The following is a 27,260-nucleotide window of genomic DNA, read 5'->3' as shown; positions in this document are numbered from 1 at the left end:
GGAGTCACAGTGGCCGCCTGAGGCCGCTGGGTGTCACCCCGCTGACACCACGAACCTGGGTGGTTGTGGAAGGCTCCCTCCCCCTCTCTCCTGACTCTTTCAGACACATTAAAAAAAAAAAAAAACCCTTTACTTGGTCTTATTAAGTGTAGAGTTCTTACAACATCTTGTGAAAATCGGAACTCTAGGATACTTGTTGATTGGGGGGTGCAGAATTTATGTAGTTAAGGAGTCTCAACTGCTTAGTTGGAGTTTTTACTGCAAATAAGCTCTGTCTTTAATAATAAATTGAAGCTTTAAAAAGAAATAAGGATATTGAAAGGACTTCCCTAGTGGCTCAGATGGTAAGGAATCTGCCTGCAATGTAGGAAACCTGGGTTTGATGCCTGGGTTGGTAAGATCCCCTGGAGAAGGGAATGGCAACACTCTCCAGTATTCTTGCCAGGAGAATTCCATGGACAGAGGAGCCTGGCAGGCTACAGTCCATGGGGTCGCAAAGAGTTAAGACACGACTGAGCGACTAACACTCACTTTTCTCCAAGGCAATTGAAAGATATTTTCCTTGGCTCTCAACCAAAGATCAAGAAAAAATGTTTGTTAAAAACTGAAAAAACATTTTCCTGACTGTACATTTCCTCCCCCATCTTCAATGCCTTACACACAGCTAGATCCACTGTAGATGAAAGATTTGAATGAATGAAAAGGGATTTACTAGCCAGCATTTGGAAAGCATGCTGAAGGATACCAGCATAAGTTATAGTATTCATTTACTCTTGAGATATTTATGCAGAAAATTCACTCTCTGGCCTTCATTTTTGGGATAAGGGGATGAGTAATATGGCTAGAAGGCTAGGGCTGCAAGAAAGTCAGTGGTACAGACAGTCACTCAGTGGGTGTGTTGGAGGGTGCCCCTGGCCTGAGGCTCGAGGGGCTTGGAGAGTGTCTCCTTGGCATGAAGCAGAGCTTTCCTGGAGAGCAAGGCTTTGTTGGCGAGGCTTGGGTACTGAAAAATAACCTCCCCGACTCAGCGGCTTTTCGGAAAGTTTATTTACCACTCTTGTCACACTCTGAGGCAGGTCACAAAGCCCGCCTCTGTCTCCTTACCTCACCTCCTGGATCCCATGACTTCCCAGGCTGTAGTGCCAGGGAGGGCAGAGGTGGAGGATCGCAAGTGGGGGTCTTCAGGGCCAAGCCTGAGAGTAGCTCAGGTCACCTCCAGCCTACATCCATCTCATCGACACAGACTCACTCCCGCGGCCCCAGCTGCAAAGGAGCTGGGACCCGTGGCTTAGCTGTGGGCCCGAGAGGAAGCTGATGGGGAATGCCAAACATCACCCACTACAGAGGGCCAGTCGGGGGAGGGGGCGCCTGTGTGGCAGCGCGCGCGAGTCTATGCAGCCTCTGGCGGCAAGGATACGGGTCAGACGGGGCCCCTCCGCGTGTGCGGGCACCGTCCTCATTTTGCACTGGCCGTGAGGGCGTGTCAAGAGCTGTGACCGCCGCTGCTCTGAAGGAGCCTCCAGAGCAAAGGACCTTTGTAATGGGCACCGCGCGCGCGGAGGGAAGGCGCCCTCCGCCGCCGCCGCCTCCCCGGCCCCATACGCCTGAGTTCGCTTCTGCAGCCTCCCGCTGCTCCAGGGAGCTTATTGCGGACGTCCCTGCCGGCTCTGCCCCGGTTTTCCACTCCTTGCTTCCTACAGGGTAATGGGCACGGATGCCGATGGTGCGTGGACATCGGGAAAGGGGCGCCCTGCTGTGCCCCTGTTTGCTGCCCCGGGGCCCGCGGGGGGCCCCGCATCCCCGTGAGTGTGAGACCGAGGCTGCCCCCGGGGGCGGGAGGTCAGACACAGCGCGAGGACTGTCATCCCTGGGCTCGGATTCTCCCAGAGGGCCCCTCAGAGATCGACCCGGCCACAGTCGCCTTGGAAAGCTTTCCTCACCGGCCACATGGCACAGAGGTTTCCTCTGAGAGAAGAGAGGGAGCCAGCCTACGGGGTGTCCTCTGAGGGCCTGGTTGGTATCTTGTTGTATTTTGGGGTGCAACCCACTCTGCAGGGACCAGCAGCCCTGCCTCCCTTCCTCGGGGAGTGATCGTTCTCATCCGGGAAGACCATCCGTTTGCCTGTGAAGGCTGCCCCTGGATCTTCAGCAGCTGCTCTGAGTTTTCACTGCTTATGGAACAGAGAACAGTCAGGGAGGTTCTAAAGAAGAAAGCTTGGTGTCAGACGTGTTTCAAAAGCGAGGAAGAAAAAGGATCAGACGGGACTGTGGGGCCTCTCGGGACCGCAGGCCAGCTGCCTGGTCTGTGGAGTCCCTTGAGCTGTCCTGCCCACGCCTGGGGCAGCTGCTTTGAAGGAGCAGATGGGACCACGAGATGCTTCGGGATGTAAGTGTTTCCTGAAGGCTTCCAGAACTGGGTGCCCCCGGCCCATTACTGAAATAAGCAGCCTCTTTCTCACTAGATGGACTCATGGTCTTCTAGAAACTCTCCAGGTTATCTTTCCTGAATGAAGGTAGAGAGACTAACCTGTGTACACGAAGTGAGTGTTCTGACGTTAGCCTGTGGGCTGCGGATCACCATCAGAGCAAGTATATAGTCAGGTGCACAGTCAGTCATTGTTTCTTGTAAATTGTTCCCCCCGAATAAAAGGACTTTTAAGAACGAGCCCTTTCAGACCGTCTTGTGTGGGGGCTGAGTCCTGAGCAGTTGTGGCCGAGGGCCGGGTGGTCTGCCCTCTGCCATCCCCTGCTTCTTCCCGAGGGCCTTCTCCAGGGCAGCTGTCGGAAGACAGGCGAACGGTCAGTTCTAGGTTCAGCCGTGGCCTCTGGTCAGCAACAGACCAACTTCATGGGTAACTAAGGGGAAAAGTCAGCTTGGGTCATGCTTTGTGACAGACCGCAGCCCGAGATGACAGTCACCCCGTCATAATTCTGAACGTAATATGATTTTCGTTAAGTGGGACTTAGGGCTTAAGACACTAAAAAGTTGGAAGCAACAGCTCCAATGAGCCATTTTGCAATGAATTTACTAGGAAGAATAATTTTTCATGATTCCCCAGTGGTCCCAGCAATTATGTCTGTTGAAAGTACTGTGTTTCTTCTTTTTCCCTTTTAGACTTTTACACATTTTGATTAACAGGCATGAAAATAAGACAGTGCTTTGAATGACTTTTTAAAAAGTGCCCGCTATACTTAGCATTGCTCAATTAATGCAGTATCATTTTAGGAAAGCGATTCCAGCTCTGTCTTCTGGTATCTGTGGCAACAAATGTGTGGATATCATCAGAAATAGTATTTGTTTGTTTTAAAATTCCTCATGCCTCTTGATTTCTTCCTGACAGAGCAGGCATTTTGCACTCTGGTGTGGATGTGGAATAATGGTTTGTTCATTCTAGTCAACTGTCACAACTAGCCAGGGGAAGCAATTTCCACCAGGTTAAACAACCTTCTGAAGCTTTTCTTCCTCTTCATTTCTGGCCTGTGTCCTTAGCACCCGGTTTGTATATATTATCACATAGGCTTTGGTGCTTTAATCTGTGCATCTAAAAGGTTGAGCAAAATTAACCACAGCCAAGTGACCAGAGCTAGCCCGCTCTCTCACTGTGAGCATGACAGACATGTTTGCCTATCAGTACATTAGGTCTGAGGCTACATTAGTTGTTTCCGTGTCTTTAGATTTCGCAAAAGGGAACTGAAATCCAGCAAGTCGTATTAGAAGCCCATTCAGAAAATGAACAAAAAAGCAAATGAAAACCACCCAGAAGGAGGTGGTATATTTTTCACTTTGTGTTTTGTAGGCGTACGTCCCTTCCTTATAATTTGCAATTTTTTCTGAGAGGTGGTGGATTTTCACTTCAGAAGCAAACAATATCATGACAAGACAGCCACAGGAGCCTGCAAGAGAAAGAACAAACAACGTGCTGGGACAAATATTTCCTGATTGTAAGGGACAAGGAAGAGGGTTTACATGCAAACTAAAGAAAGCCTTTCCCACCATCTCATTTGCCTTCTGAAAAAACATACTTCAAATTTGTAATCATGAGCCTGATTCTCCAACAACGGGTGGTAGCACCTGGGTTATGGCTCTGAGTGAGGAGACTTGTTGCAGGGTAGAACCGAGCCAGTCTTAGAAAAACTAGGAGACGTTCCACTTTGCATGAGGAGAGGCTGAGTCGCTGGGCACCGTAAAAGCACAGCGGTGGGATCAGGCTGCACCGCAACCACTGCGATGGTGTGACTTGAAGAGGACACATTTCTCTGTAATTCACAGGCCACATACGAGAAATAGTTGTCATCTAGCCCCCTTGTGAAAGGGCTAAAAGCTTTCTCCTTCCCCTCCTCCGGCTCCCACCTGGCCACAGCTGCCCAGAGGTGTCCCCGCACAAAGGCAGCCTTGTCTAACATGTTGAGGTGGACACTGTCTATTCTCCTTGTTGGTAACGGAACTCAGGATTCTTACCTAGGCACGTGGCTGCCTTGAACAAAGACTGCATTGGTTGAGGGAGGCTGGAATGTGGGGCTAGAAAAGTTTCCTTGAAGTGTGCAGCATTAGAGGCCTGCTCTTTCTTTCCCGGTTGTCCTTCCTGTAGCTGAAATAGGTATGCAATGGCTGGAGCACCATTTTGGGCAATGTGGCCTTAGAAATGGAAGCCATGTGTTATGGAAAAATAGGAAAGGAGAAATCTTGGATATCAGATACCGGGAGTCACCAGACCAGCCCTGGACTTCAACTTCTAGGTTTTTACAGGAGAGAATAATAGGTATTTATTTTGTTTAATCCATTATTGTTATTTTCCTCTCATTTATTACTCATTGGTAGCCTAATCTCCTTTTAAACGGTGTGACTATGGCCTGGAGCTCTCTACAGGACAGGGGCACATCATATTGAGTGGTGCCTGAAGACTCAGGCCCTCTCGCCTGAGGATGGAGGAAGGGAGCCCCCCAGAGGGGTGGGTGGCACAGGGGGGCAAAGTCAGGGACACCATGGAGAGCCACAGCTACAGATGCCCCCCGTATGACCCCAGGTTGTCATGACAGGTTGCTAGGTAAGAGCAGACTTGCTGAAATGGTTTTCTGACTTTGATTAAAACAATTTGGTTTCACACTCTGAATCTCCCTTTTGTTATATGGAAGTAGTCCATTTTACATTTTATTTATCTGGTCACTCTGTGCTGCATGTGGGATCTTAGTTCCCTGATCAGGGACTAAACCTGCACCCCTGCAGCGGAAGTTCAGAGTCTTAACCACTGGGCCACCAGAGAAGTCCCAAAGTCAGTTTTAACCTCCCAGTCTCCACCTCCTTGTCTGTAAGATGTGGGTAAGATAGGTGACTCAAGATTAACGTTTGATCTTAGACTTGTCACAGAGAAATACTTGCTAACTGGTCGCTATTCCTCCGGTGTTTATGTATTCTTTTTGTCTTGCAAGTCTTAACCATCATCCCTTACTGCACTCTACTGCTGCTAAGTCGCGTCAGTCGTGTCCGACTCTGTGCAACCCCATAGATGGCAGCCCACCAGGCTCCCCTGTCCCTGGGGTTCTCTAGGCAAGAACACTGGAGTAGGTTACCACTTCCTTCTCCAGTGCATGAAAGTGAAAAGTGAAAGGGAAGTCGCTCAGTCGTGTCCGACTCCTAGCGACCTCACGGACTGCAGCCTACCAGGCTCCTCCGTCCATGGGATTCTCCAGGCAAGAGTGCTGGAGTGATGCCAGTTCCTTCTCTGTACTGCGCTCTACCACACACCAAAACCCCCTGACTCCATCAGTTAGGCTACCCTGGAGAGTGTATTATAGTGCCTGGTTCTTCCACACGCTATCGAATTAGATTGGTGACTCCTTGAAGAGGAGTAAGTGCTTTTGCCTTCAATGACAGTTAATTCAGATGTCCCAGTAGCAGCAACATAGTGGCTTAAATTCCCATTCATTAATTCACTCAATCCATTATTCAGTGAGACTTATTGATGGGCCAAGCATGGGAATAGTGGTGGAGCTTTCAACATTAAAGAAAAGGCATATGGTGGTTTCTGCTCTAACAGAGAGTATAATTGGGCAGGGAACTCAGATAAAACAATTCTAAACCTATCGCAGTGAGCGTTATAGTAAGGGAGGTGAGGGTGTCTATACCTGAGAAGGTGGGCAGCTTCCTAGAAGGTTCTTTGGAAGTAGCTGTAGGAAAAGTTAGCAAAGGGAGCTGGACTGTGTGGGGAGAACGTTCCAGACATGAGGTGCTAACATGCAAATGTTGCCCCCATTCCTTTTCCAAAGGCTGGGTTTGGGTTAGTAGAGTGGGGGTGGGGGCAGGAGTGAACCGGAAAAGTGAAATTCCATTTCTTCTGTTAGAATTTCACTGAGGACTGGCCCCACCAGCTTGGTCCTCGTCATCATACACCCCCAAATAACCAAATGATATAATTTTCTAGAAACTTCACTTCCCACGAGCCTCGGGGAATATTCCTTTGTAAAAATCGTCAGCCTACTTTTGTATTCTGAGCTTAAAACCAGAGCTCCCCACTGGCAAAACTGTATTATTCCTTTATTGTTCAAGCTAACAAAGAGGCTGCGATGCTGTTTTCTCTTTATCTTTTATTTGAAAATTGTGGAGAAAATGCCATTGCTTTTACCATGAGAACCTTCTTTGTGTGAGGAGATGGTGAATTTCAGATAGAAGTGAAACACTGTATATCCTTAGTGCTTGAAAGAAAAATTCAAGCTCGGTTTCCTTTTTCAAGTTGTTAAATATTTTAAAGGTGCATCATAGTGAGACCACATTTCAAATTCTTAAAGTCAAAGTTGCTGGGGTATCTTAAAACCAATAGCCCTTTGCTGGAGCTAGTACTTCAAGCCTGCAAGCTCCGAGAACATGTTGTAGTGGTTAAAAGGATGGTCTATGATTTCGCTCTGGATTCAGGAGTTATCCGTGAAGTAGACTTGGTCATTTCAGAGTCAGAGCATGGAAACCCAGCCTGAGTCTCTGCCAACACCTCAGTGATGCTAAGACACACGGAGGGAAACCACTCAGTGTGAACTTGGGACATTTTTGCTTCTCTTTCCCCGGCTCTAAAAGAAATATGGGGCCACTGATACCTATTTATGGCTTATGGAACAGAAGATACCCAAGAAGTGTTTCTCTTTTTGGCGTGGCTGCTGGGGACATGGAGAGAGGAGTGTAAGGGACAAGAATAGGTGTGAGTGATGACAAGAATAGGGTTCAGCATGTTTCCAGTTTGGCCCTTACACTCCAATAAGGGGGTTCCTGCTATGGGCGCCATATTTAGAGGGTCCTGCTCTCTCTCTCCTGTTGATATCTCTCTCCCATAAGGGGAGGAATCCTTGATGTCAATGGAATGGGTCCGTCTAGAGTCCTTGCCTGCATTCTAGACTATACTCCTGCTGTTGTTCAGTCATTAAGTCATGTCCGACTCTTTGTGACCCCATGGACTGCAGCGTGCCAGGCTTTCCCGTCCTTCACTATCTCTCAGAGTTTGCTCAAACTCACGTCCATTGAGTTGATGATGTCATCCAACCATCTCATCATCTGTCAGGCCCTTCTCTTCCTGCCTCCAATCTTTCCTAGCTTCAGGATCTTTTCTAATGAGCTGACTCTTTGCATCAGGTGGCCCAAGTATTGGAGCTTCAGCATCAGTCCTTCCAATGAATATTCAAGGCTAGTTTCCTTTAGGATTGACTGGTTTGATCTCCTCGCAGTCCAAGGGACTCTCAAGAATCTTCTCCAACTCCACAGTTCAGAAGCATCAATTCTTCGGTGCTCAGCCTTCTTTATGGTCCAACTCTCACATCCGTACATGACTGCTGGAAAAAGCATAGCTTTGACTATACAGATCTTTGTTGGCAAAGTGATGTCTCTGCTTTTTAATATGCTGTCTAGGTTTGTCATAACTTTCCTTCCAAGGAACAAGCGTCTTTTAATTTCATGGCTGCAGTCACCATCTTCAGTGATTTTGGAGCCCAAGAAAATAAAGTCTGTCACTTTCCATTGTTTCCCCATCTACTTGCCTTGAAGACGGTACTCCTGGGACTCAAGAATTTTCTCCGCATACAGCCCTGAGCACGCTTCCTGAGCTGGCATGAGTGTCTTCCCAGGGTCCATCTCCCCAGGGGTGGATTTTGTGGCAGGTACTGTACAGCTCCGAGGCCTGAGAGTGGCCAAGAAAAGGAACAGCTGTTTGGCAGGCATGGTCAGAGGTTGGATACATGGCAGAGTGTTCACATGTGCTGGCTTGAAGCCCTTTACAATGTGGATGGAATCAGTCACGGGAAGAGAAGCGAAGAGACGGGATGGCACGCCTCCCCTCGCCACATTCAGGTGCAGAATTTCCAGAGCTCAAGAAATCTAAATTTGGGACTTCCCTGGTGATCCAGTAGCTAAGACTCCACACTCCCAATGCGGGGAGCCTGGGTTCAATCCCTGGTCAGGGAACTAGACCCGACATGCTGCAGCTAAGACCAGGCACAGCCAAATAAATAAATAAATAAATTTTTTTTTTAAATTATGAGAGAATATTATTTTTTTTAAAAGAGTATTCTAATTTGAATCTTGCTTCCAGGACCTTATTTGTCAAGGGAGAAGGATACAATGTTTGACTGAATAGTTTAGCTTACAACTTTGAACTGTTTAGACATGTGGTGTGTGGACTTTCATTCATGCTCTTGCCCACAGCCTCGCAGAGGTTAGGATCATGCCTGCACGCTTCCTTCTTTCTTTGCCCAGTTACTTGTGTGTCCCCCCCAAGAGCCCAGACCCAGCTGGGGCCATTTCAGTTCCCACCCCAACACTGCTGTCTCTCTGTCTATCTGACCAACACTGCCCCTGCTCACAAGATTAGAGTACAACAGATATAGGAAAATCCGACATGCCTTGCCCAAGCTAGGATTTAGACTATAACCAGGCGTAGGACTGAGGTTTTTCTGCCAGGGTCTTACTCAAAGACAAGCCATCTTCCTTTCACATGTTTTATTTCCCCACCATCTGGCTGGTACCATAGTGGGGTTTTTTCCCCCCTTCTCCTTTTAATAACTTTGATTACTCGGTTAATTTCTGACTGAATAGGATAGCCGAGTTATAAGGCCGTCACACCATGAATTATCAGTCAATTAACAAACATGTGTCATGTACTAGACACTGCACACTCAGGGCTCCCCTCTGGCAGCTGTCTGGGGCTGCAGGATTGGACATCTCTCTCTCCTCCAGTCCTTGCAATGTAGGGAATGAAGGTCACAGCCCACAGGAACACTGCTTCTTCATCCCTTGGTGACCCCTAAGGTTGACTGTGCTCTCAGGGGTGGGAACATCCTGCCAGGATCCATGGGAGTCTGGTGGAAATGTTCCCTCAAAGGTGAAAAAATAAAACAAAACCCCAATTCTGAAACATTCTATTATCACTAAGATTGCGTTTGGGAAATAGTAAATTAGAATTTCAATTCATTTAAAGCAACGACCAAGATTTCCAAAAAACTAACACGTCATCTTTAAATGCTTTTAGAGATGATAATTGGGGTCAGGATTTGCCACCCTAAATTATCCCACTTCAAGAGACATATTGACTATTTTGAATCTAAGTTACATAAGAAACAGCTAGTACAAGAAAGACACTCTGACCCTCCTCTGTCTCCCTGAAATCAGGAAATAAATTGCGCACTTGAAGGGTACCCCCTCTGTACCTGGAGGGTAGAAGGCACCCTTATCACCAGAGATAGAGAATTCAGGGCCAAGATGGCTGTCTGAACCAAACTTGTAAGTCCTTCACCAATTTACTACCCCAAGCCCCAGCCACTTGGTCTTGTTAATTTTTCACAAACTTATTGTTTCTTTGTCTGAAAGGTGTGAAGGCTGCCTGCTTGGGTCAGTTCTTCGAGTCTCATGTTTTATGAGCTCCAGTATGAAATTAAATTTGGTCTCTTCTTGTTAATCTGCCTTTATCAATTTAATTATGAGGCCAGGCAAAGAACCTGGAAGGGAAGGGAGAAAAGTTTTCCGTCCCAGGAATGGCAACTCTTAGAGGCATTCCATTTCCTCTACAGCATGATAAATTGAAAATTTCCTTCTTTAAGGAGACTTAAGAGATGATACGTGGTGGTAGGAAAACCACAACTTTTCAGGTGTCAGTGATAATTTTCCGTGAAATTATGTGATTTCACTAGAAAATCAGTGTTATTGGTGAGATCTCTGGCCATGATTTCTTCCCCAAAAGGAAACTGCTCCAGTTCCAGACCACTTTAGAGACCAATGGCTGCCATCTAGACTAGTAAGGCAAGCTAATCCCTAAGAATAGATTGAGGTTACCATTTGGTCATGTGTTTCCAAATAGCAGGTGTGGATGAAGTTATAATACCAGTTGCTGCTGTTCCGTTGCTCAGTCATGTCCGACTCTTTGCAACCCCATGGACTGAAGCCCACCAGGCTTCTCTGTCCTTCACTATCTCCCAAGGGTTGCTCAAACTCACATCCATTGAGTCGGTGAGGCCATGCAACCATCTCATCCTCTGTCACCCCCTTCTCCTCCTGCCTTCAATGTTCCCCAGCATCAGAGTCTTTTCCAATGACTTGGCTCTTTGCAATAGGTGGCCAAAGTATTGGGGCTTCAGCCTCAGCATCAGTCCTTCCAATGAATATTCAGAGTTGATTTCCTTTAGGATTGACTGGTTTGATCTCCTTGAAGTCCAAGAGACTCTCTAGAGTCTTCCCCAGCTCCACAGTTCAAAAGCATCAGTTCTTCAGTGCTCATAATACCAGTGCATTTCAGCTTTCCCCCTTCTTCTGTAATGTATGTTTTCTGTCATAGAGAGTTGCAGAGCCCATATCTAGCTGAAGTTTTGCAAATGTCACGTGAATGAGAATGATTCATGCAAAGAAGAAATCATCTTAAAACACCATGTTTGTCTAATCTAAATCGATTTTCAGAACAGGAGATGGTCATTTGTTACTAAAAGATGCTTAGATCTGCTTCTGTTTTATTCATTTATTCAACAAATACTTACTGGATGCTTACTGAACTATTCTAGGTACTGGGGATACAACACTGAAAAAGCAGATGAGGAACTTCCCTGGTGGTCCAATGGTTAAGACTCTGCACTTCCAATGCAGGGGACCTGGGTTTGGTCCTTGGTCACAGAACGGAGATCCCACATGTCACGTGGCATGGCCAAAAAATAAATAAGATACTGTCTTCTATATCTTAGTATCCCGACTCCCACAAAAGCAGATGAAAATTCCTATCTTGATGGAATATGTGTCTTAGTGGTGGTGAGAATGGAGAGAGAGGCAATGACAAAATAAGTAAGTCCATCCTATAGTTTCTGAGTGTGGTGTGTACCAAGGAAAATAAAATAAAGCAGGGAAGAGAGATGGCCAGGGGAGGTCTCAGAGAGAAGATGACATGTCAGTGCCTCTTGATGAAGCTGGGGAGTGAGAAGACAGGTATTTGAGGGGAGGAGCATTTCAAACAGAAGGAGCAGTGAGCGCAGAGGAACCAGGTGGCTTTGGAAGAGGACCAGGCAGAGAGGAGTAAGACATGAGGCATGTGTGGGGTTTCTGCGGTGGGCAGAGCAAGCGCTGCTTTGAACGTCGTAGGAAGGACTTAGGTTTTGGCTCTAAATGAAAGAGAGGGTGGGGCTTCCCTGGTGGTCCAGTGGTTAAGAATCTGCCTTCCAGTGCAGTGGACACGGGTTCGATCCCCAGTCGGGGAACTAAGATCTCACCTGCCTTGGGACAACTAAGTCCATATGCCGCAACCTCTGTACTGCGGTGAAGAGCCCACACACTGCAACGAAGATCCAGTGCAGCCAAAATAAAACACTTAAACACAAATGAAACAGGGGGAAGACACAAGTGACCATTCTGAACAGACAGGAGTCTTTTAGTAATTGTGATAGGACAAGATTGAGGGTCTCCTTGCGGGAGATCACACATAGCCAGGCCCTGTGCTAAGTGATCTAAACAGTCTTTCTACTGCATCCTTTCCATGAATGACCTAGAATGCAGTCCCTTCACTATGATTCTGGCCCTTCAGATGGTACCCTGCACATCTAAACAAAACTCCTTGCCCATTGCCATGACAGGCTGGCTAATATTACTTCTCTCCCTCCTGTGGTCTCCTTCCAAAGTTTATGCTGAGAAACTAGTGGAGTATTTTTGTTGCTGACTTTTCTTACAACCAATCCTTTCCTTCCTCAGGCTCTGTAGCTCTGATGCGTGGACATCCTTGATTTATTTCTCAGACCCTGAACAACAGCTCCTCCATAAGGATTGATGTGGAAATAAGTTGCAGTTGGTTTTTGAACTAACAGTTGCAGAATAATATGCCCTAGACTTATTACAGGGCTTCCCATGTGGCGTTAGTGGTAAAGAATCCGCCTGCCAATGCAGGAGTTGCAGGAGATTTGGGTTCAATCCCTGAGTTGGGAAGATCCCCCGGAGTGGGAAATGGCAACCCACTCCAATATTCTTGCCTGGAAAATTCATGAACAGAGGGGCCTGGCAGGCTACAGTTCATAGGGTCACAAAGAGTCAGACACAACTGAGCAACTGAGTTGGCATGCACACACCCAAACACACACACACACACACACACACATGTGCACACACAGATTTGTCAGAGAGGCCCGGATATTATTAATCCTGAAACTGATCTATGACATAAGCATCTTTCTATTTCTGTACTGTTCTTTATTTTCCTGTCTTCATATTTTATATATGACTGTGCTTATTAATGTTCCATGCCATGGTTACAATTATCCTAATTAATTACCCCCATATTAGGAGCATCCCCTATACTGAAAGCAGTATTTTCGTTGTTTACCTTGCTTGGTGTAACTCAAACATGACGCTGCATATAAGAGAAGATACAATAAGTACAATTTGCGGTAAATCCACATTTTGGTGGTTTTCATCACCTCTTAAAGGCACGAATCAATGCATTTTATACCATCCTCAGAGAATATTCACTGAACTGCCTAGGATATTCTACCGTGGGTCCTTGGAAAGTCTTCCATGTAACCTGCTTTCTCACATGCACATGGGAATGAGACTCTCTATCATCAGTTGGAAAATTTCTTGAATGGAATGTAGAAAAGGCATACAGACTCATATAGTCAGTTCTCCAGTGTGAAGCTATGGGTCTAGTTGCTTCCACATGCCACTGCTTCTGTTTGGGTTCCCTCTATTTCTCTATCTCCTTTATTTGAGTACATTTCTCTCTTTCCTACTATATTATGAACCTTGCGGGAAGCTTTTTTGCACCTTGTTTTCCCCATTCTGCCTTCCCTGGCCACACTCACCTCCCTCTCATCGACTCTTGTAGGTGGCCTCCTTTTCACAAAGCTCACTGGTGACCTGTATTGTTTTCTTTTTTTAACTTTTAATTAAAGTATAGTTGATTTACAACGTTGTGTTAGTTCCTGTCTGTGCTTAGTCACTCGGTCGTGTCCAACTCTTTGTGACCCGTGGACTGCAGCCCACCATGCTCCTTTGTCCACGGGGATTCTCCAGGCAAGAATACCGGAGTGGGTTGCCGTGTTCTCCTCCAGGGAGTCTTCCCAACCCGGGTCTCCCACATCGCAGGCCAATTCCTTACTGTCTGAGCCAGTGTCAGTTCCTAGTGTATAGCAAAGTAATTCAGTTATGCGTGTGTGTGTGTGTGTGTGTGTGTGTGTATTCATATATAGTCTTTTTCATATTCTTCCCCATTATGATTATTACAGGATTTTGACTATAGTTCCCTGTACTATACAGTAGGACCTTGCTGTTTATCTATTTTATATATGGTTTTATATATATAGTTTTATATTTAATAGTTTGTCTATTTTATACATGCTTAGTATCTGCTCATCATGACTCCTTATCTATCCCTCCCCCCTCCTACCTTCCTGATTTGGTGACTGTGTGTTGGTTTTCTGTTGTTGACCTGTACCCTTGAAACTTTCCCATCTCGTAGCCTCCAGGATGCCACATCTCCTGGTTTTCCTTCCTCTCCAGACACACCTGGTCAGTGTCCTTTCCTGGCTCCTCCTTCTTCTCAGCCCCAAAATTTACTGATGGGATTGGCCCTAGGCCAAGTTTTCTGTATCTACATTCTCTTTCTAGATGATCTCATCCATTTTCATTGCTTTGAATCATATGTATATCCTGACAACTCCTAAATTTATGTCTTTTGTCTAGACCTCTTTTCTGAGTTTCAGACTCATATATCTGATGGTCTACTTGACGTGTCCTCTTGAGCATCTCATAGGATCTCCAACTTGATGGGACCTAAATAGAACTCTTGATTTCTAATGCTAAGTTCCTCTCCCCACCACCTTTTTGCCCTGAACTCTAAGCCTGTTCCTCCCCCAACTTATTCATCTTCGTTAATGCCACCACTGTCTACTAATTGCTTAAGCTGCCTGCAAAACATTTTGGATCTACTTTCAAAATGTTTTTAGAATCCATTCATCTCTCTCCATCTCTAATGCAATAGCCTAGTCTTTCACCAGACATTTCTTAAACGGTAAATCAGCTATCAGATTGCTTCTTAAGGCCTTTCAAAAAAGCTTCTCTGTGCAATTAGAATCAATTCTAAAAGACGTACGGTGGCTTTTGAGGTCTGACATTAACTGATGTTAGCTGATCTCTCTAATTTTCTTTCTCTTTTTTTTGGCCATTTTCCCCTCACTGCCTACCCTCCAGCCGCATGGGCCTTCTTTCGGTGCCTAGAGCAAGCTGGCCTCTTTCGCTCGCGTCTCCTCCTGTGTGTTTTCCCCTCTCCTTAGGAAATTCTCTGAGGGTTCTCAGCTTTGTATCTTTAGAACTCAGCTACCTGGAGAAGCCTTTGCCAGCCACCATGTAAAGAGTTCATCTCCCCTCCCCTTCATTCTCCATCATGGCAGTCTGTTTATCACCTCTATGGTGATTATTGTGACCTTTAATTCCCTGTGTACACTTCTGTTGAACCTCCCTCTAGATGGTTGGCTCCACGAGGGCAGGACGGTATGCCTGTGAATTGTGGTAACACCAGCACCCACTCATAATGGCTGGTTCATGGCAGCACCCAGTCAGGGTTTGTTGAATAAATGAAACATGTGCACCTGTATCAGTGGTTCTTGACACTGGTCACACATTAGAATCACCTGTTCAGTTCAGTTCCGTCACTCAGTCATGTCCAACTCTTTGCGACCCCGTGGACTGCGGTGTACCAGGCTTCCCTGTCCATCACCAACTCCTGGAGCTTGCTCAAACTCATGTCCATCAAGTCAGTGATGCCATCCAACCATCCCATCCTCTGTCATCCCCTTCTCCTCCCACCTTCAATCTTCCCCAGCATCAGGGTCTTTTCCAGTGAATCAGTTCTTTGCATTAGGTGGCCAAAGTATTGGACTTTCAGCTTCAGCATCCCAGTATTCAGGACTGATTTCTTTTACGATTGACTGGTTTGATCTCCTTGCAGTCCAAGGGACTCTCAAGAGTCTTCGCCAACACCACAGCTCAAAAGCATCAATTCTTTGGTGCTCAGCTTTCTTTACAGTCCAGTTCTCACATCCATACATGACACCTGGAAAAACCATAGCTTTGACTAGATGGACCTTTGTTGTAAAGTAATGTCTTTGCTTTAGAAACCTTTAAAAAGACCAGTGCCCAGGCTCCACCCCTAGAGATTCCAATTTAATTAGTGTGGTGTTGGATCCAGCATCCGTTTATTTAGAACTTTTCTTTTTTTTAATTTTGGTTGCTCTGAGCCTTCATTGTGGCACGCAGACTTTCTCAGGTTGTGGTGAAAGGGCTTCTCACAGCCATGTGTGGGCTCCTCTCGTTGCGGAGCATGGGTTCACAGGTTCAGTAGTTGCAGGATGTGGGCTTCTCTTGTTGGCCCTGAGGCATGTGGGTTCTTAGTTGCCAACCAGAGATCAAACCTGCATCTGCTTTATTGGAAGGTGGAGTCTTAACCACTGGACCACCAGGGAAGTCCCAGTATGTTTAGAACTTTCTTCTGGCGATTCTAATACACCATTCAGGAAGCGAATCACTGTCCCAAATGCACTATGCATGTGTGTTAAATCGCTTCAGTCATGTCTGACCCTTTGCGACCCTATGGACTGTAGCCTGCCAGGCCCCTCTGTCCATGAGAATCTCCAGGCAAGGATACTGGAGTGGGTTGCCGTGCCCTCCTCCAGGGGATCTTCCCGACCCAGGGATCTAACCTGTGTCTCTTCCATCTCCTGCATTGGCAGGTTGGTTCTTTACCACTGGCCCTTCCTGGGAAGCCCCAAAATGCACCATGGGAGACCATTAGGAGACCTGGTGTTATATCTCAGATCCAGGTTATAATTGACAAGATGAGAAAAAGCAGATTAACTGACTTGGGTGGCTTCGTGAGAGAATGATAATAGGAGACCGAGGATCGTGAGCCACACGAGGCCGTGAGCAGTGGGAGGCGCTTCTGGTCCAGGATGGCAACGGGATACTGGGCCGTAAAGACAAGCAAGCTGTGGTGACTGCACCATTGCTGGCCTCTCCCAGAGCTGGGCTCCCTCTCCTTCTCTCCCCAGAGCGTCTGCATGCAGCACCTCGGGACACACCAGGAGATGCTCAGAGCGTTGTTACTCCAGGCAGCATGCAAGGTCCCAGACAGACAGGCAGGAAGAGCTCTTTCGCCTCCCCTTCTCCTGTCTTCACACCTCAGGATGCCAAGTCTGGGGTTCCCACCCAGCAGGGAGGTGGACAGCTGAAGAAACAGCCCTGGCGTGACATAGCGCAGGGAAGGGGGGGATCCTGGGGAAGCCAGGGTGAGCGAGAGGAGAAGAAAAAAGGGGAGGAAGGAGCTTTTCTCTGCTCGCTGTGAGGGATGCCACTTGGGCAGAGACTCAGCAGACACTCAGCAAAAGGGAGCTCCCGGGGGAGGGGTCTCTATTGATGTGTGACCCCCACCACCCCACCCCCACCCCTGCACCCTAGGCATCAGGGATCCCTCCCCCAGGACAGGCTCCCGCCTCTGAGTGTATCCATTGGCTCACATTCTGAGTGTGATTAGGGCTGTGAAATCCCCATCTGTCCACAAGTGGGGGTTAAGCCTGGGAGTCGCTGAGACTGTTATCGCTTTAGAGAAACTTTTCCAAGCCTCCCGGGACTTCCGGGTACTCTAGGTAGACCAAACAGAATAGAATAGTTAGTCTGTGATTCAAGAATGGCCTGTTACCTCTAGAGGTCACAGTGTCAGTCCATCTGACCGTCACACATGTTTTGTTGTCATGCACAGTTTTTTAAAAATTGTTGAAAATTTTCGCATTTCAGAATAAGAAATTGGGGACTTCCCTGGTGGTCCAATGATTAATAAGACTCTGCATTTCCAATGCAGGGGGCATGGCTTCAATCCCTGTTCTGGGAACTAAGATCCCACATGCCTCATGGTTGGGCCAAAATGTAAATAAAAAAATAAATCCCATTGAAAAATAAGAATTTGTGACTTTAAGAAAACAGATAATCTGGCAACACAGGGCCTTTATCCCCTGCCAGAGGCCGGTCTGTGGCTGGTTCATTCCTTTCTCCCCTTCTTCCTTCCCTCATCCACAAAACTTCATTGAGCACCTGCTTTTGCAATAAGCTCAAGGATAAACCCGATACAGTATAAGCACAGGGCCTGTGTTCCCGCATATATTTCTGTGCTTAGGCTTTCTTTGGGTTGGACTTGGCCAAAAGCCGAGATAAGAACTGGGACTCGGATTAAATTCTGCATCCTTCTGACTCATCCTGCTTTTCAAATACCGTTAGTTCGGTTGCCTGTTAGAACTGTCAAATAAGTTGTCTTCCGAATGGGCTGTTCTCAGGTTTCATTCAGAAGCTGGGGTGTGAGATAGCCGCGCCACCTAATAAGCTGTTGTGTCTCGGCATCAGACCGACTGTTCTTTCCCCTCCGCTGTGATGCTGGGTCCAGACTCCCCACACTCGGGCTCTGCCTTGTTGACTGCCTCCTGTCCTGCCCACAGCGGAGGCCAGCAGGCAGGGAAGTGAGCTCTGGCTGCTCTTGTCATGGGCTAGCGCTTTTCCAGGCAGCAACTGGGGAGTTCCCCAGCTCTTTCCACACTCCCAGAGCCGCACCCTGGTGTTGCATGAGAGTGCCGTCTCCTCAAGGGACAGTGCCACCTCCTCAGAGGGCTGAGACCCAGCGCCCTGGGGCCTCTCCTCCAGCCTCAAGGTTATGGTGACCCTCAACTCTTCCCTGGGCTCTCTGTGCCCGCGGGATGGCCGCTGCTTTCTGACATCGCCGCCTCTGAGTTACCTCTGGGCCCCCCTTTTGTTAGGCCTGCAACGTCTGCGTAATCAACTCCCTATAGCCCTGGTTCTCAAACCTGAGCTTTCAGCAGACTCATCTGGCATGCATGCTCAGTCATGTCCAACTCTTTGGCACTCCATGGACTGTAGCCCGCCAGGCTCCTCTGTCCATAGCAAGAATACTGGCGCAGGTTGCCATCTCTACAATCCAGGGGATCTTCCCGACTCAGGGATCAAACCCAGTCTTTTGTGTCTCCTGCAAGGGCAGGCAGATTCTTTACCACTGTGCCACCTGGGAAGTTGCGAGTCACCTGGAGGGCTTGCTAAAACACAGATTGCTGGGCTCCACTCCAGAGTGTCTGATTCAGGAGGTCTGGGGTGAAGTCAGACAGTTTGCTCTTCTATCAAGTTCCCAGGTGATGCAGCTGGTGCTAGCCTAGGGCCTCCACTTGAAGAACCACTGCCGAACGTTATATTCCCTCCGATGAGGTAGTATATATCCTGTGGTCTAGTTGGCCCTTGTCTGATGCAAGAAGTTCCACTAAAATAGCTCACCATCCAGATCTGCCAGTTTGGTTTGCTGTGTTGGGCGGGGGTGAAGTAACCGCAATATCCGCCTTTAACCTGGCCTTCCCTTGGGATGAATCACTGTCTTTGTCTGTCTGTCTGCACCTTGACCTTGTGCTCCCCCGCCCTGATTGCTCCCCAGCCCTGATTGCAGAGGCCTTGGCTTCCCTTTGCATGGTCCTGTCCTCTCTCTCCAGAGCCTGTCCCGCCACCTCTATGGGCCTCCTCCGCTAACTCTGTCCCATTCGAATTCTGATGTCTCTGACCTGTGCTGTGTACTTGACCAGCTTCACATCTCGTTCTGGACTTGCTTTTGCCAAGTCTGTGGATATGTACTGAATTGCTTACTGTGTGCAGAGTCCCATGCTGGAGGCTTTCATGAGGGTACTAAAGGTGGGAAGGACTTAGACATCGCTGTCGTAGGGTAATCATTGCTGCCCAATTGAAACTGTATTGTTTACTTGTGAAAAAAATGGGAGCTATCTTAGTGGAACCCTCACTAGAGAGAGAACTACTTCCGTTGGGTAAATAATCTGATTAGCAAGAGGTAGAGGGGGTAAAGGACTTCCCACGTGGCTCAGTGGTAAAGAATCTGCCTGGAGTGCAAGGGACCTGAGCTTGATCCCTGGATTGAGAAGATCCCCTGGCAACCCACTCTGGTGTTCTTACCTGAGGAATAGACACGCACTCATGTTGAAAGGGGTTAAGACCCCAAGAAGTTGAGACAGGTGAGACCTAGGACATTTTATTAGAGTGTTTGCACCGGGACAAATACCTCTTTGAGAGACAGGATGTGGAGAAACTCTAAGGGACTAAAAATCACTGCATGCATGGGCAGTTGCGGCAAATTATGAACAGTAAGGTACAAAAAGGCCAAAGCTCAGCTGCCGCTTCTGAGTTGCCGGGAACAAAAGCAGGGCACTCCTGCTGCACACAGCCCCCCGAGGGGGTGGGAAGAGCACTGAGACCACCTCTCCAGCCTGACCCACAGATCCGCGCCCCCACCCCCCCCCACCCCCGCCCAATCCTCATCCCATTTAAGGAGCCAGCGCCCCGTAAACTCAGGGAGAAAGCCAGGGCATCTGTTACATCTCTTTACTCCCGCATGCTTCAGCACAAGTCCCCATAAAGCCTTGCCTGGATACCTCCTCTGGCCTCTGAGCAATTTCTATTGATTAAAAAGCCCAAGGGTCCAGGGCAGTGGCAAACTATGCTCAGCTTATCATGGACAGAGGCTGGGGTCCTGCTTTCTAAGGGGAGTGCGCGTCGGTTAACTGCACGGGCTTGTCTGATCGAGAAGGAGCTGTGCAAGTGGGTGACCAGAGTTGAATTGTGCGGGGAGAAGGGGGTGGTGTCAGGAGAGAGAAGGGGCCCGGGGGCCTGGGGCTGGGGGCTGGGAGGGGGAGCTGGCAGCCAAAGGGCAGGCTGCAGAGAAGGAACGAGTCTAATATGGATCTTCAGTACTGCGCTCGCTAGTGTGAGCTGTCTTCTCTCTTGTCTCTCTGTGAAGTCACTAATAAAATTACTAATAAAATTACTCGCTTCCTGGAGACGGGACAAACACTGAGTTTCTGCGACTTCGGAGTGGAGTGAAGTCAGAGACCTCCCATAGAAGAGCGGTGCATATGAGCTAGACTCTTTTGATTTTCTCATCTCTATCTTTCTCTTCCTTGTAAATATATTGGAAGCACCCTGAGGCATGAACTGGTTTTATATTGTCTCCCATCAGCCTTGGTTATTGAGTAGGATGTTTATTGATGAACTAATTTCTGAGTTTAGAGTTTTACTTGTTCAGATGCACCTACTTAGGCTACACAAAGTCCCTATAGGCCTGAATAGGCAACTCGTGTGGGGGGTACACTGGCTCTTTACTCTTTTTTTATGGCTTGTATTTATTTTTCTGGTTATGAATAGATACATGCACATTACCGAACATTTGGAAATATTAAAAAGTATGAGAAAAATGAAAACCACTCATAATTTTACTGCTCAGAGATTACCACCAACAGAATAGACTGTCTCTTTCTCTATATATATATGTAGGGGGCGGGGCTATATATATGGAGAGTCTATATATAATATATGTATACATTCTCTATATTTATATAGGAAATCAAATTAAGTTTATCTTTATAAAATCTTATATACTGCTTTTTCCACTTTTTGATATGAGCATTTGTTCTTTTGATTACGTCTTCTTCAAAACAATTTGATGCCAGCTAGTAGGATAGACTACCGTAAGGAATTTGTTGTCTCCCCTCTTGTTGGATAATTATACTTTTCTCCACCTTTTGCTCTCATAAATACTGCCACAGTGAATGTCCACATATATGTACTGTCATTTACATTTGGGTAGGTATATGTTTTGTACACTGACAAGCCCATTTGTCTTCAGAGGTAGAATTTTGTACTCACCTGAAATGAAGCTCAAGAGATACAACCCCAGTGGACCATGCAGAGTTTCAAAGGGCTTACCAAAGGCATTGTACATGAAGAAGGCTGTCCCCACCAGGGTTAAAACGATAAGGATCGTGGAGAAGAGAATGACATTGACGTGAATACTGACTGGGATAGCTTTGAGCAAATCTGGGAAAACTGAAGACAAAACAGAGATTGGGAGAAATTTCATCAGTGGTCATCCGCAAGTGTAGTTTAAAAGATTAAATCCCTCTTTTTTCACTACAACAATCACTAAAATCCTTCAGATGAATACATCCTCACTTACTCATTTACAAGGGATTTACAAAAAGGCTTAAACATGGTATTATTTTATAGAACTCACCAGTAAAAACTAGCAATGGGGAAAATTTGAGGGATTTTTTTTGCCCTTGGTCATATGTAATGACTTAAATAAACAAATGCTAGTCTCATAACCAAAAGCTATACATTTTGATGACCAAACTTTTAAGGACATTTCTCAGTAGCCTTTTTTTTTTTTAAATCAATCTAAACTTGTAATGACATTTTCAGAACTGGGAGAGTTCAACCATCAGGAGATTTTTATACTTCCTTTGCTACAAAAAAAAAGAAAATCTAGTCCACACCAAGATTAAAGAATGGGGTATTTTCAGTCGACTTCAATATTTTGATGTAGCACAAACTGTGGGAAAATAATTTCTGGTGATACAAGAAATATTTTCCATTTAGAAAACATGCCAAATCTATTTCTAGATTTTGTGTTCAGGGCAAGTTTTTCTTGTTTGCAGAGGAAATGAAATACTTTATAAATGTAGCATTTGTCTTATCTGGTAAGGCATCAGATTGCTTAGCATCAGCAAACCAGGCAAAACCAATCTGGATAAGTTTAGTTTGGTCTACAAATTTGATTTATTGAACACCTACTGTGTGCCAAACGTTGTTCTAGGTGCTGGAAATAGGGCCATAAAATAAGACAAGGTCCCTGTTGTCTTGTGGAGTTTATAACCTAACAGGAGTTGATAGCTAAATAACAGATAAATAAATGAATGTGAAAGTTTATTGCCAAAGAAGGCCCCCATCAATTCCTTGCCTCTTTTTACATATATGTTACTTCCCCTATTAGAGGTAGAATTTATTCCTCAGTCCCCTTGAACCTGGGCTGGTCTAGATAGCATAATAAAAAGCAGAGACATTACTTTGCCAACAAAGGTCTGTCTGGTCAAGGCTATGGTTTTTCCAGTGGTCATGTATGGATGTGAGAGTTGGACTATAAAGAAAGCTGAGTGCCGAAAAATTGATGCTTTTGAATTGTGGTGTTGGAGAAGACTCTTGAGAGTCCTTGGACTGCAAGGAGATCCAACCAGTCCATCCTAAAGGAGATCAGTCCTGGGTGTTCATTGGAAGGACTGATGCTGAAGCTGAAACTCCAATACTTTGGCCACCTCATGTGAAGAGTTGACTCATTGGAATGGACCCTGATGCTGGGAGAGATTGGAGGCAGGAGGAGAAGAGGACGACAGAGGATGAGATGGCTGGATGGCATCACCGACTCGATGGGCATGAGTTTTAGTAAACTCCGGGAGTTGGTGATGGACAGGGAGGCCTGGCGTGCTGTGATTCATGGGGTCGCAAAGAGTCGGACACGACTGAGCGACTGAACTGAACTGAACTGAACTGATGACTGCTCTATGACCATTTGAATATGGCAGAGCTTCCCAGGTAGCACTAGTGGTAAAGAACTCGCCTGCCCATGCGGGGGACATAGAGACATGGGTTCAATCTCTGGGTCAGGAAGATTTCCTGCAGAAGGAAACGGCAACCCACTCCAGTATTCTCGCCTGGAGGATTCCATGGACAGAAGAGCCTGGTGGGCTACAGTCCATGGGGTCGCCAACAGTCAGACACAACTAAAGCGACTTAGCACACACCCAGAAGTACATCATGCCACTTTCAGGCCTGGTCTATATAAGAGGACCAGCCATTTCTACTTCTTTTCTTTTGGAGGCTTGAGCTGCTGGGCAGGAAGTCCAGTTCTCTGCTGGGAAAAGAGGCCACCCAGAGGAGCACCGGGGCAGCAGACACAGGAGGTGTCTTATGCATCCAGCCCAGAAAAGCCTCCAGGCGACTCCAACCTCAGCTGCTGACCAACCGCAGCAGGTGGAGACCCGATCAAGACCTGTCCCAGCTGGACTTGTACATTTCTGTTTTGGGCCCCTGAGCTTTGAGCAGCTATTATTCACTAACAAGACACTTTCAGATGGTGATAATGCCACGGAGAAATAAAAGGGGGCGATGGGACTTTGAGTAATGGATGAGTGGGTGGGGGTGGTCAGGAAAGTGACATCAGAGCTGACACCTGAATGCTGAGAGGCAGGTGGCTATATAGAGATCTGGGGAAGAGCATTCCAGGGGAAAGGAACACAGCTGAAGCGGGAGGGAGCCAGTCCAGGCTTCTGGTAAATGAGGTGGAGGCAGAAGTGGGGTTGCTAGGCTGGGATCAGATTGTTACACCTGCTAGATCCTCATCTGTTGACCATGGTAAGGGAGCAGGGGGTTGGGGGGTGGTCTGTCCTTTATGCTAAATTCATTTGGAAGCCATTGGAGGGTTTTAAGTAGGAGAATGACATAATATACTCCTGGATGTAAGACGATAGCTCTGGGGCTTCCCTGGTGGTCCACTGCAATAGAGGGGACACCAGTTCAATCCCTGGCATAGGGTGACCCCACATGCTGCGGAGCAATTAAGCCCATGTGCCACAAAGCGAGTCTGAGCTCTAGGGCCTGGGGGCCGCCAGTAATGAAACCCGGGCGCCTAGGGCCCACGCTCTGCAACGTGAGAAGCCACTGCAATGAGAAGCCCAAGCAGTGCCACTGGAAAAAAGCCCCTGCTTGCCGCAGTTAGAGAGAAGGCTGCCTGCAGCAAGGAAGACCCAGCACAGCCCAAACCGGAAAAACAAATTTCTTAAAAAAGAAGATTTCTCTGGCTTGCAGAGTCATGAGTCTCAGGGAGAGAGGGAAGGGGGGAGGGTACATGTGGAAGCTGGGACCCTGAGGATGGATTTAGGGGGATGGGTGTTTACAGTGATAAGAGATGGAGGCCTGGCCCAAGGCATAGTGGCAGAGGCCGTGAGAGGTTGTCAGATTTGTATTGTATTTTGGAGATGGAAGATAGAACTTGTTGAAAGAAAGAAACTGAGGATCACTCCTAGAGTAACTGAATAAATGGTGATGCTATTAAGTGGGATAGACAAGTAGAAGGAGCAGGTTTGGCCATGGGGGTGGGCAGTGATGCAAGAGTTCTATTTTAGATATTTGAAGTTTGAGTTGCATTTAAGCTATCCTCAGTAGAGAAGACAAATAGGTCGTATGTATCTGGAGGTCTAGGAAGCAGGCAGAAATATTGAAGGAGGTGAAACTAGGATGAGGAAAGCAAGGTGTCTAGAGCAAAAAGGGAAGCTGAAGGAGCCAGTGACACTCTGGGGCCAACCCTGCATTTGCAGAAGCCAAGGATAGATGTCTCCTTAACTTCTGCGACCGAGGTGTCTCAGCGGCCTCACCCTAGTCCTGGCCCTGGTCACTAAAGCCAGGGGAATGGCTATCACTTGTGCAGAAGCTATAGCTAGAGGAAAGATGGGCTCAGGAGAGGAAGAGTGCTTGTGAGTTAGGAGCAAATTCACAGATTGAACAGCAGGGAAGCCAAGGGAAGAAGCTGTCTCAAGGGGGAAGTGGTCAGCTGAGCAAATACATGTCCTGCGGCCACAGCGCTGTGCTCCTGGCCGTGTGTCCAAAAGCGACCAGGGAAGGAGGTGCACTATTTCAGAACAACCCCCTCAGCACTTGTAAGATACAACTCACAACATACGGACATGCATGAAACACGCTTAGTGCTATTGGAGAGGGAGCATCCTCTTCACGAGCACAGACAAGGTCATTCTTTTAAGTATAAAAATCTACCTTTTACTTACGGGCTTCCTTGGTTGTTCAGGAGGTAAAGAATCTGCCTGCAGTGCAGGAGACCTGGGTTTGATCCCTGGGTTGGAAAGATCCCCTAAAGAAGGAAGTAGCAACCCGCTCTAGTAGCCTTGCCTGGAAAATTCCGTGGACAGAGAAGCCTGGAGGGCTGTGGTCCATAGGGTCACAGTCAGACATGACTGAGTGATTTAACACTTCTACTGCCTTTTATGTAAAAATGAAGCAGATTCTGAAATGCCATAATGTAAAACCCCAAGAATAGACTGGCCTGTAAACATTGCTTTACCATAGAATTTAAGTAATTGCTCTGTAACTGAAAAACACTCACACACAAAGGAGAGAGTACTTATCCTGAAAGATGCTCATGTTCATTTGTCACTCGAAACAAAAAAAGTTCGTTTTTAAGTATCTTTGGAAATTCAGTCACTGTGAACCGACTCCTCAGTGTATCAGTAAGAATAAATGTATCTGGGGAAAGTAGGTGAAGGAAACCTGAAGTGATAGTACTCTCTATATCATCCCTGCTACTTCCTATTCGTCCAAAATTGTACACTCCCAGGGTTCTCAGAGTCCTCACTCAGCAGACATAGGCAGGTCATTTGAACAGAGGTTTTCTTACTCCATATTTCCTTTACAGTCTCATAATAAGAGGAAAAAAAGTGAAAATGTTAGTTGCTTAGTCATGTCTGACTCTTTGCAACCCCATGGACTATAAGCCCGCCAGGCTCCACTGTTCACGGGATTTCCCAGGCAAGACCACTGGAGTGGATAGCCATTCCCTTCTCCCAAGTATCTTCCTGATCAAGGGATCCAACCTGTGTCTCCTGTATCACAGGCAGATTCTTTACCATCTGAGCCACCCAGGAAGCCCCATAATAAGAGAAACGCACATTAAACCTGTGAGATACCACTTTCCACGAATCATATTTACAAAGATGAAAACATATAGCAATAGCCTGTGTTAGTTAAGGCGTAGGGAAATGGAGACCTTCCTGTACTTTTCTTAGGAGTATAAATTGGTACGGCTTCCTCTGGGGCTTTACGTGACTAAAGCATTAAAATGCATGTATCCTTCGCTCAGGAGTTTATCCTATGGGTGCTTTGCGCATGAATTCAATAGAATATCACAAGGATATTCATGGCAGCATTTAAAAAAATTTGTTTATTTTTAATTGAAGGATAATTGCTTTACAGAATTTTGTTGTTTTCTTTCAAACATCAACATGAATCAGCCATAGGTATACATATCATGGCAGCATTTTTTTGTAAAAGCAAAAGGTGGGAAATTATTTACATGTCTATCCACAGACATCCACACAATGGAATGTAAGTCAATGATTTCAAACAATGAAGCGAATCTTTAAGAACAGGTATGGACTTATCATTAAAATGTGATGTTTGATGAAAAAAACACACCAGAGGAGAAAGTGCCTGATTCTATCATTTGGGGAAAAGCCAAAGGAGGATGTATATAGAAACAAATAATAATTTAAGTATTTCACATGTCTGATTTAATTCTCTCAACAATGCCATGATATAGGTACCATTATTAGTTTTTTTTTTCCTCTGGCAAATAGTTTCCTTTCTTTACCAGAGGAAACATCTGGGACTCAGATATAACGTGCCCAAGGTTTTTATTTAGTGAATTGCAGAGACTTGAACTCATGTCCCCTCTTATTCACCAGGCTAGAGCCGTGGGCACAGGCATGCTTGTCTAGGCAGAGACTATTTCTAAAAGATAACACATGAAAGTGGTAACATTGCTTCTGGGGAAGAAGACTGAGGGACTTTTCATTGTGTACCTTTTAAAAACATAACTTCTCTTTACTTATTTATTTTTGGCTGGGGAGGGTCTTCGCTGCTCTGAGGGCTTTTCTCTGGTTGCGGAGGGTGGGGGCTACTCTGTGGTTGCGGTGTGTGGGCTTCTCGCTGCAGGGGCTCCCCTGGCTGGGGGGCGGGGGTGCTGGGGCTCCTCTGGCTGGGGAGTGGGGCCGCAGGGGCTCCCCTGGCTGGGGAGCGGGGGTGCTGGGGCTCCTCTGGCTGGGGA

The 27,260-nt window shown here is 46.8% G+C and overlaps 1 protein-coding gene across 1 annotated transcript in view; it reads right to left on the bottom strand.

Annotated features, from left to right (window-relative positions):
• Window positions 1-1,036: 1,036 nt before the first annotated feature.
• The window catches only part of CLRN1 (clarin 1), a 49,289-nt gene continuing 23,065 nt past the window's right edge, over window positions 1,037-27,260 (bottom strand). Inside the window, exons 2-3 of the mRNA XM_020886556.2 lie at window positions 21,239-21,418; window positions 1,037-3,894 (exon numbers count right to left, since the gene is read on the bottom strand). Of these exons, the coding sequence (XP_020742215.2) occupies window positions 3,629-3,894; window positions 21,239-21,418 (446 nt within the window). The 3' untranslated portion in view covers window positions 1,037-3,628. The remainder of the gene's footprint in view (window positions 3,895-21,238; window positions 21,419-27,260) is intronic.

This window comes from Odocoileus virginianus, chromosome 4 (genome assembly GCF_023699985.2).
Source record: "Odocoileus virginianus isolate 20LAN1187 ecotype Illinois chromosome 4, Ovbor_1.2, whole genome shotgun sequence".
Taxonomy (NCBI): Eukaryota; Metazoa; Chordata; class Mammalia; order Artiodactyla; family Cervidae; genus Odocoileus; species Odocoileus virginianus.
This window is presented reverse-complemented; position numbering and strand designations above follow the sequence as displayed.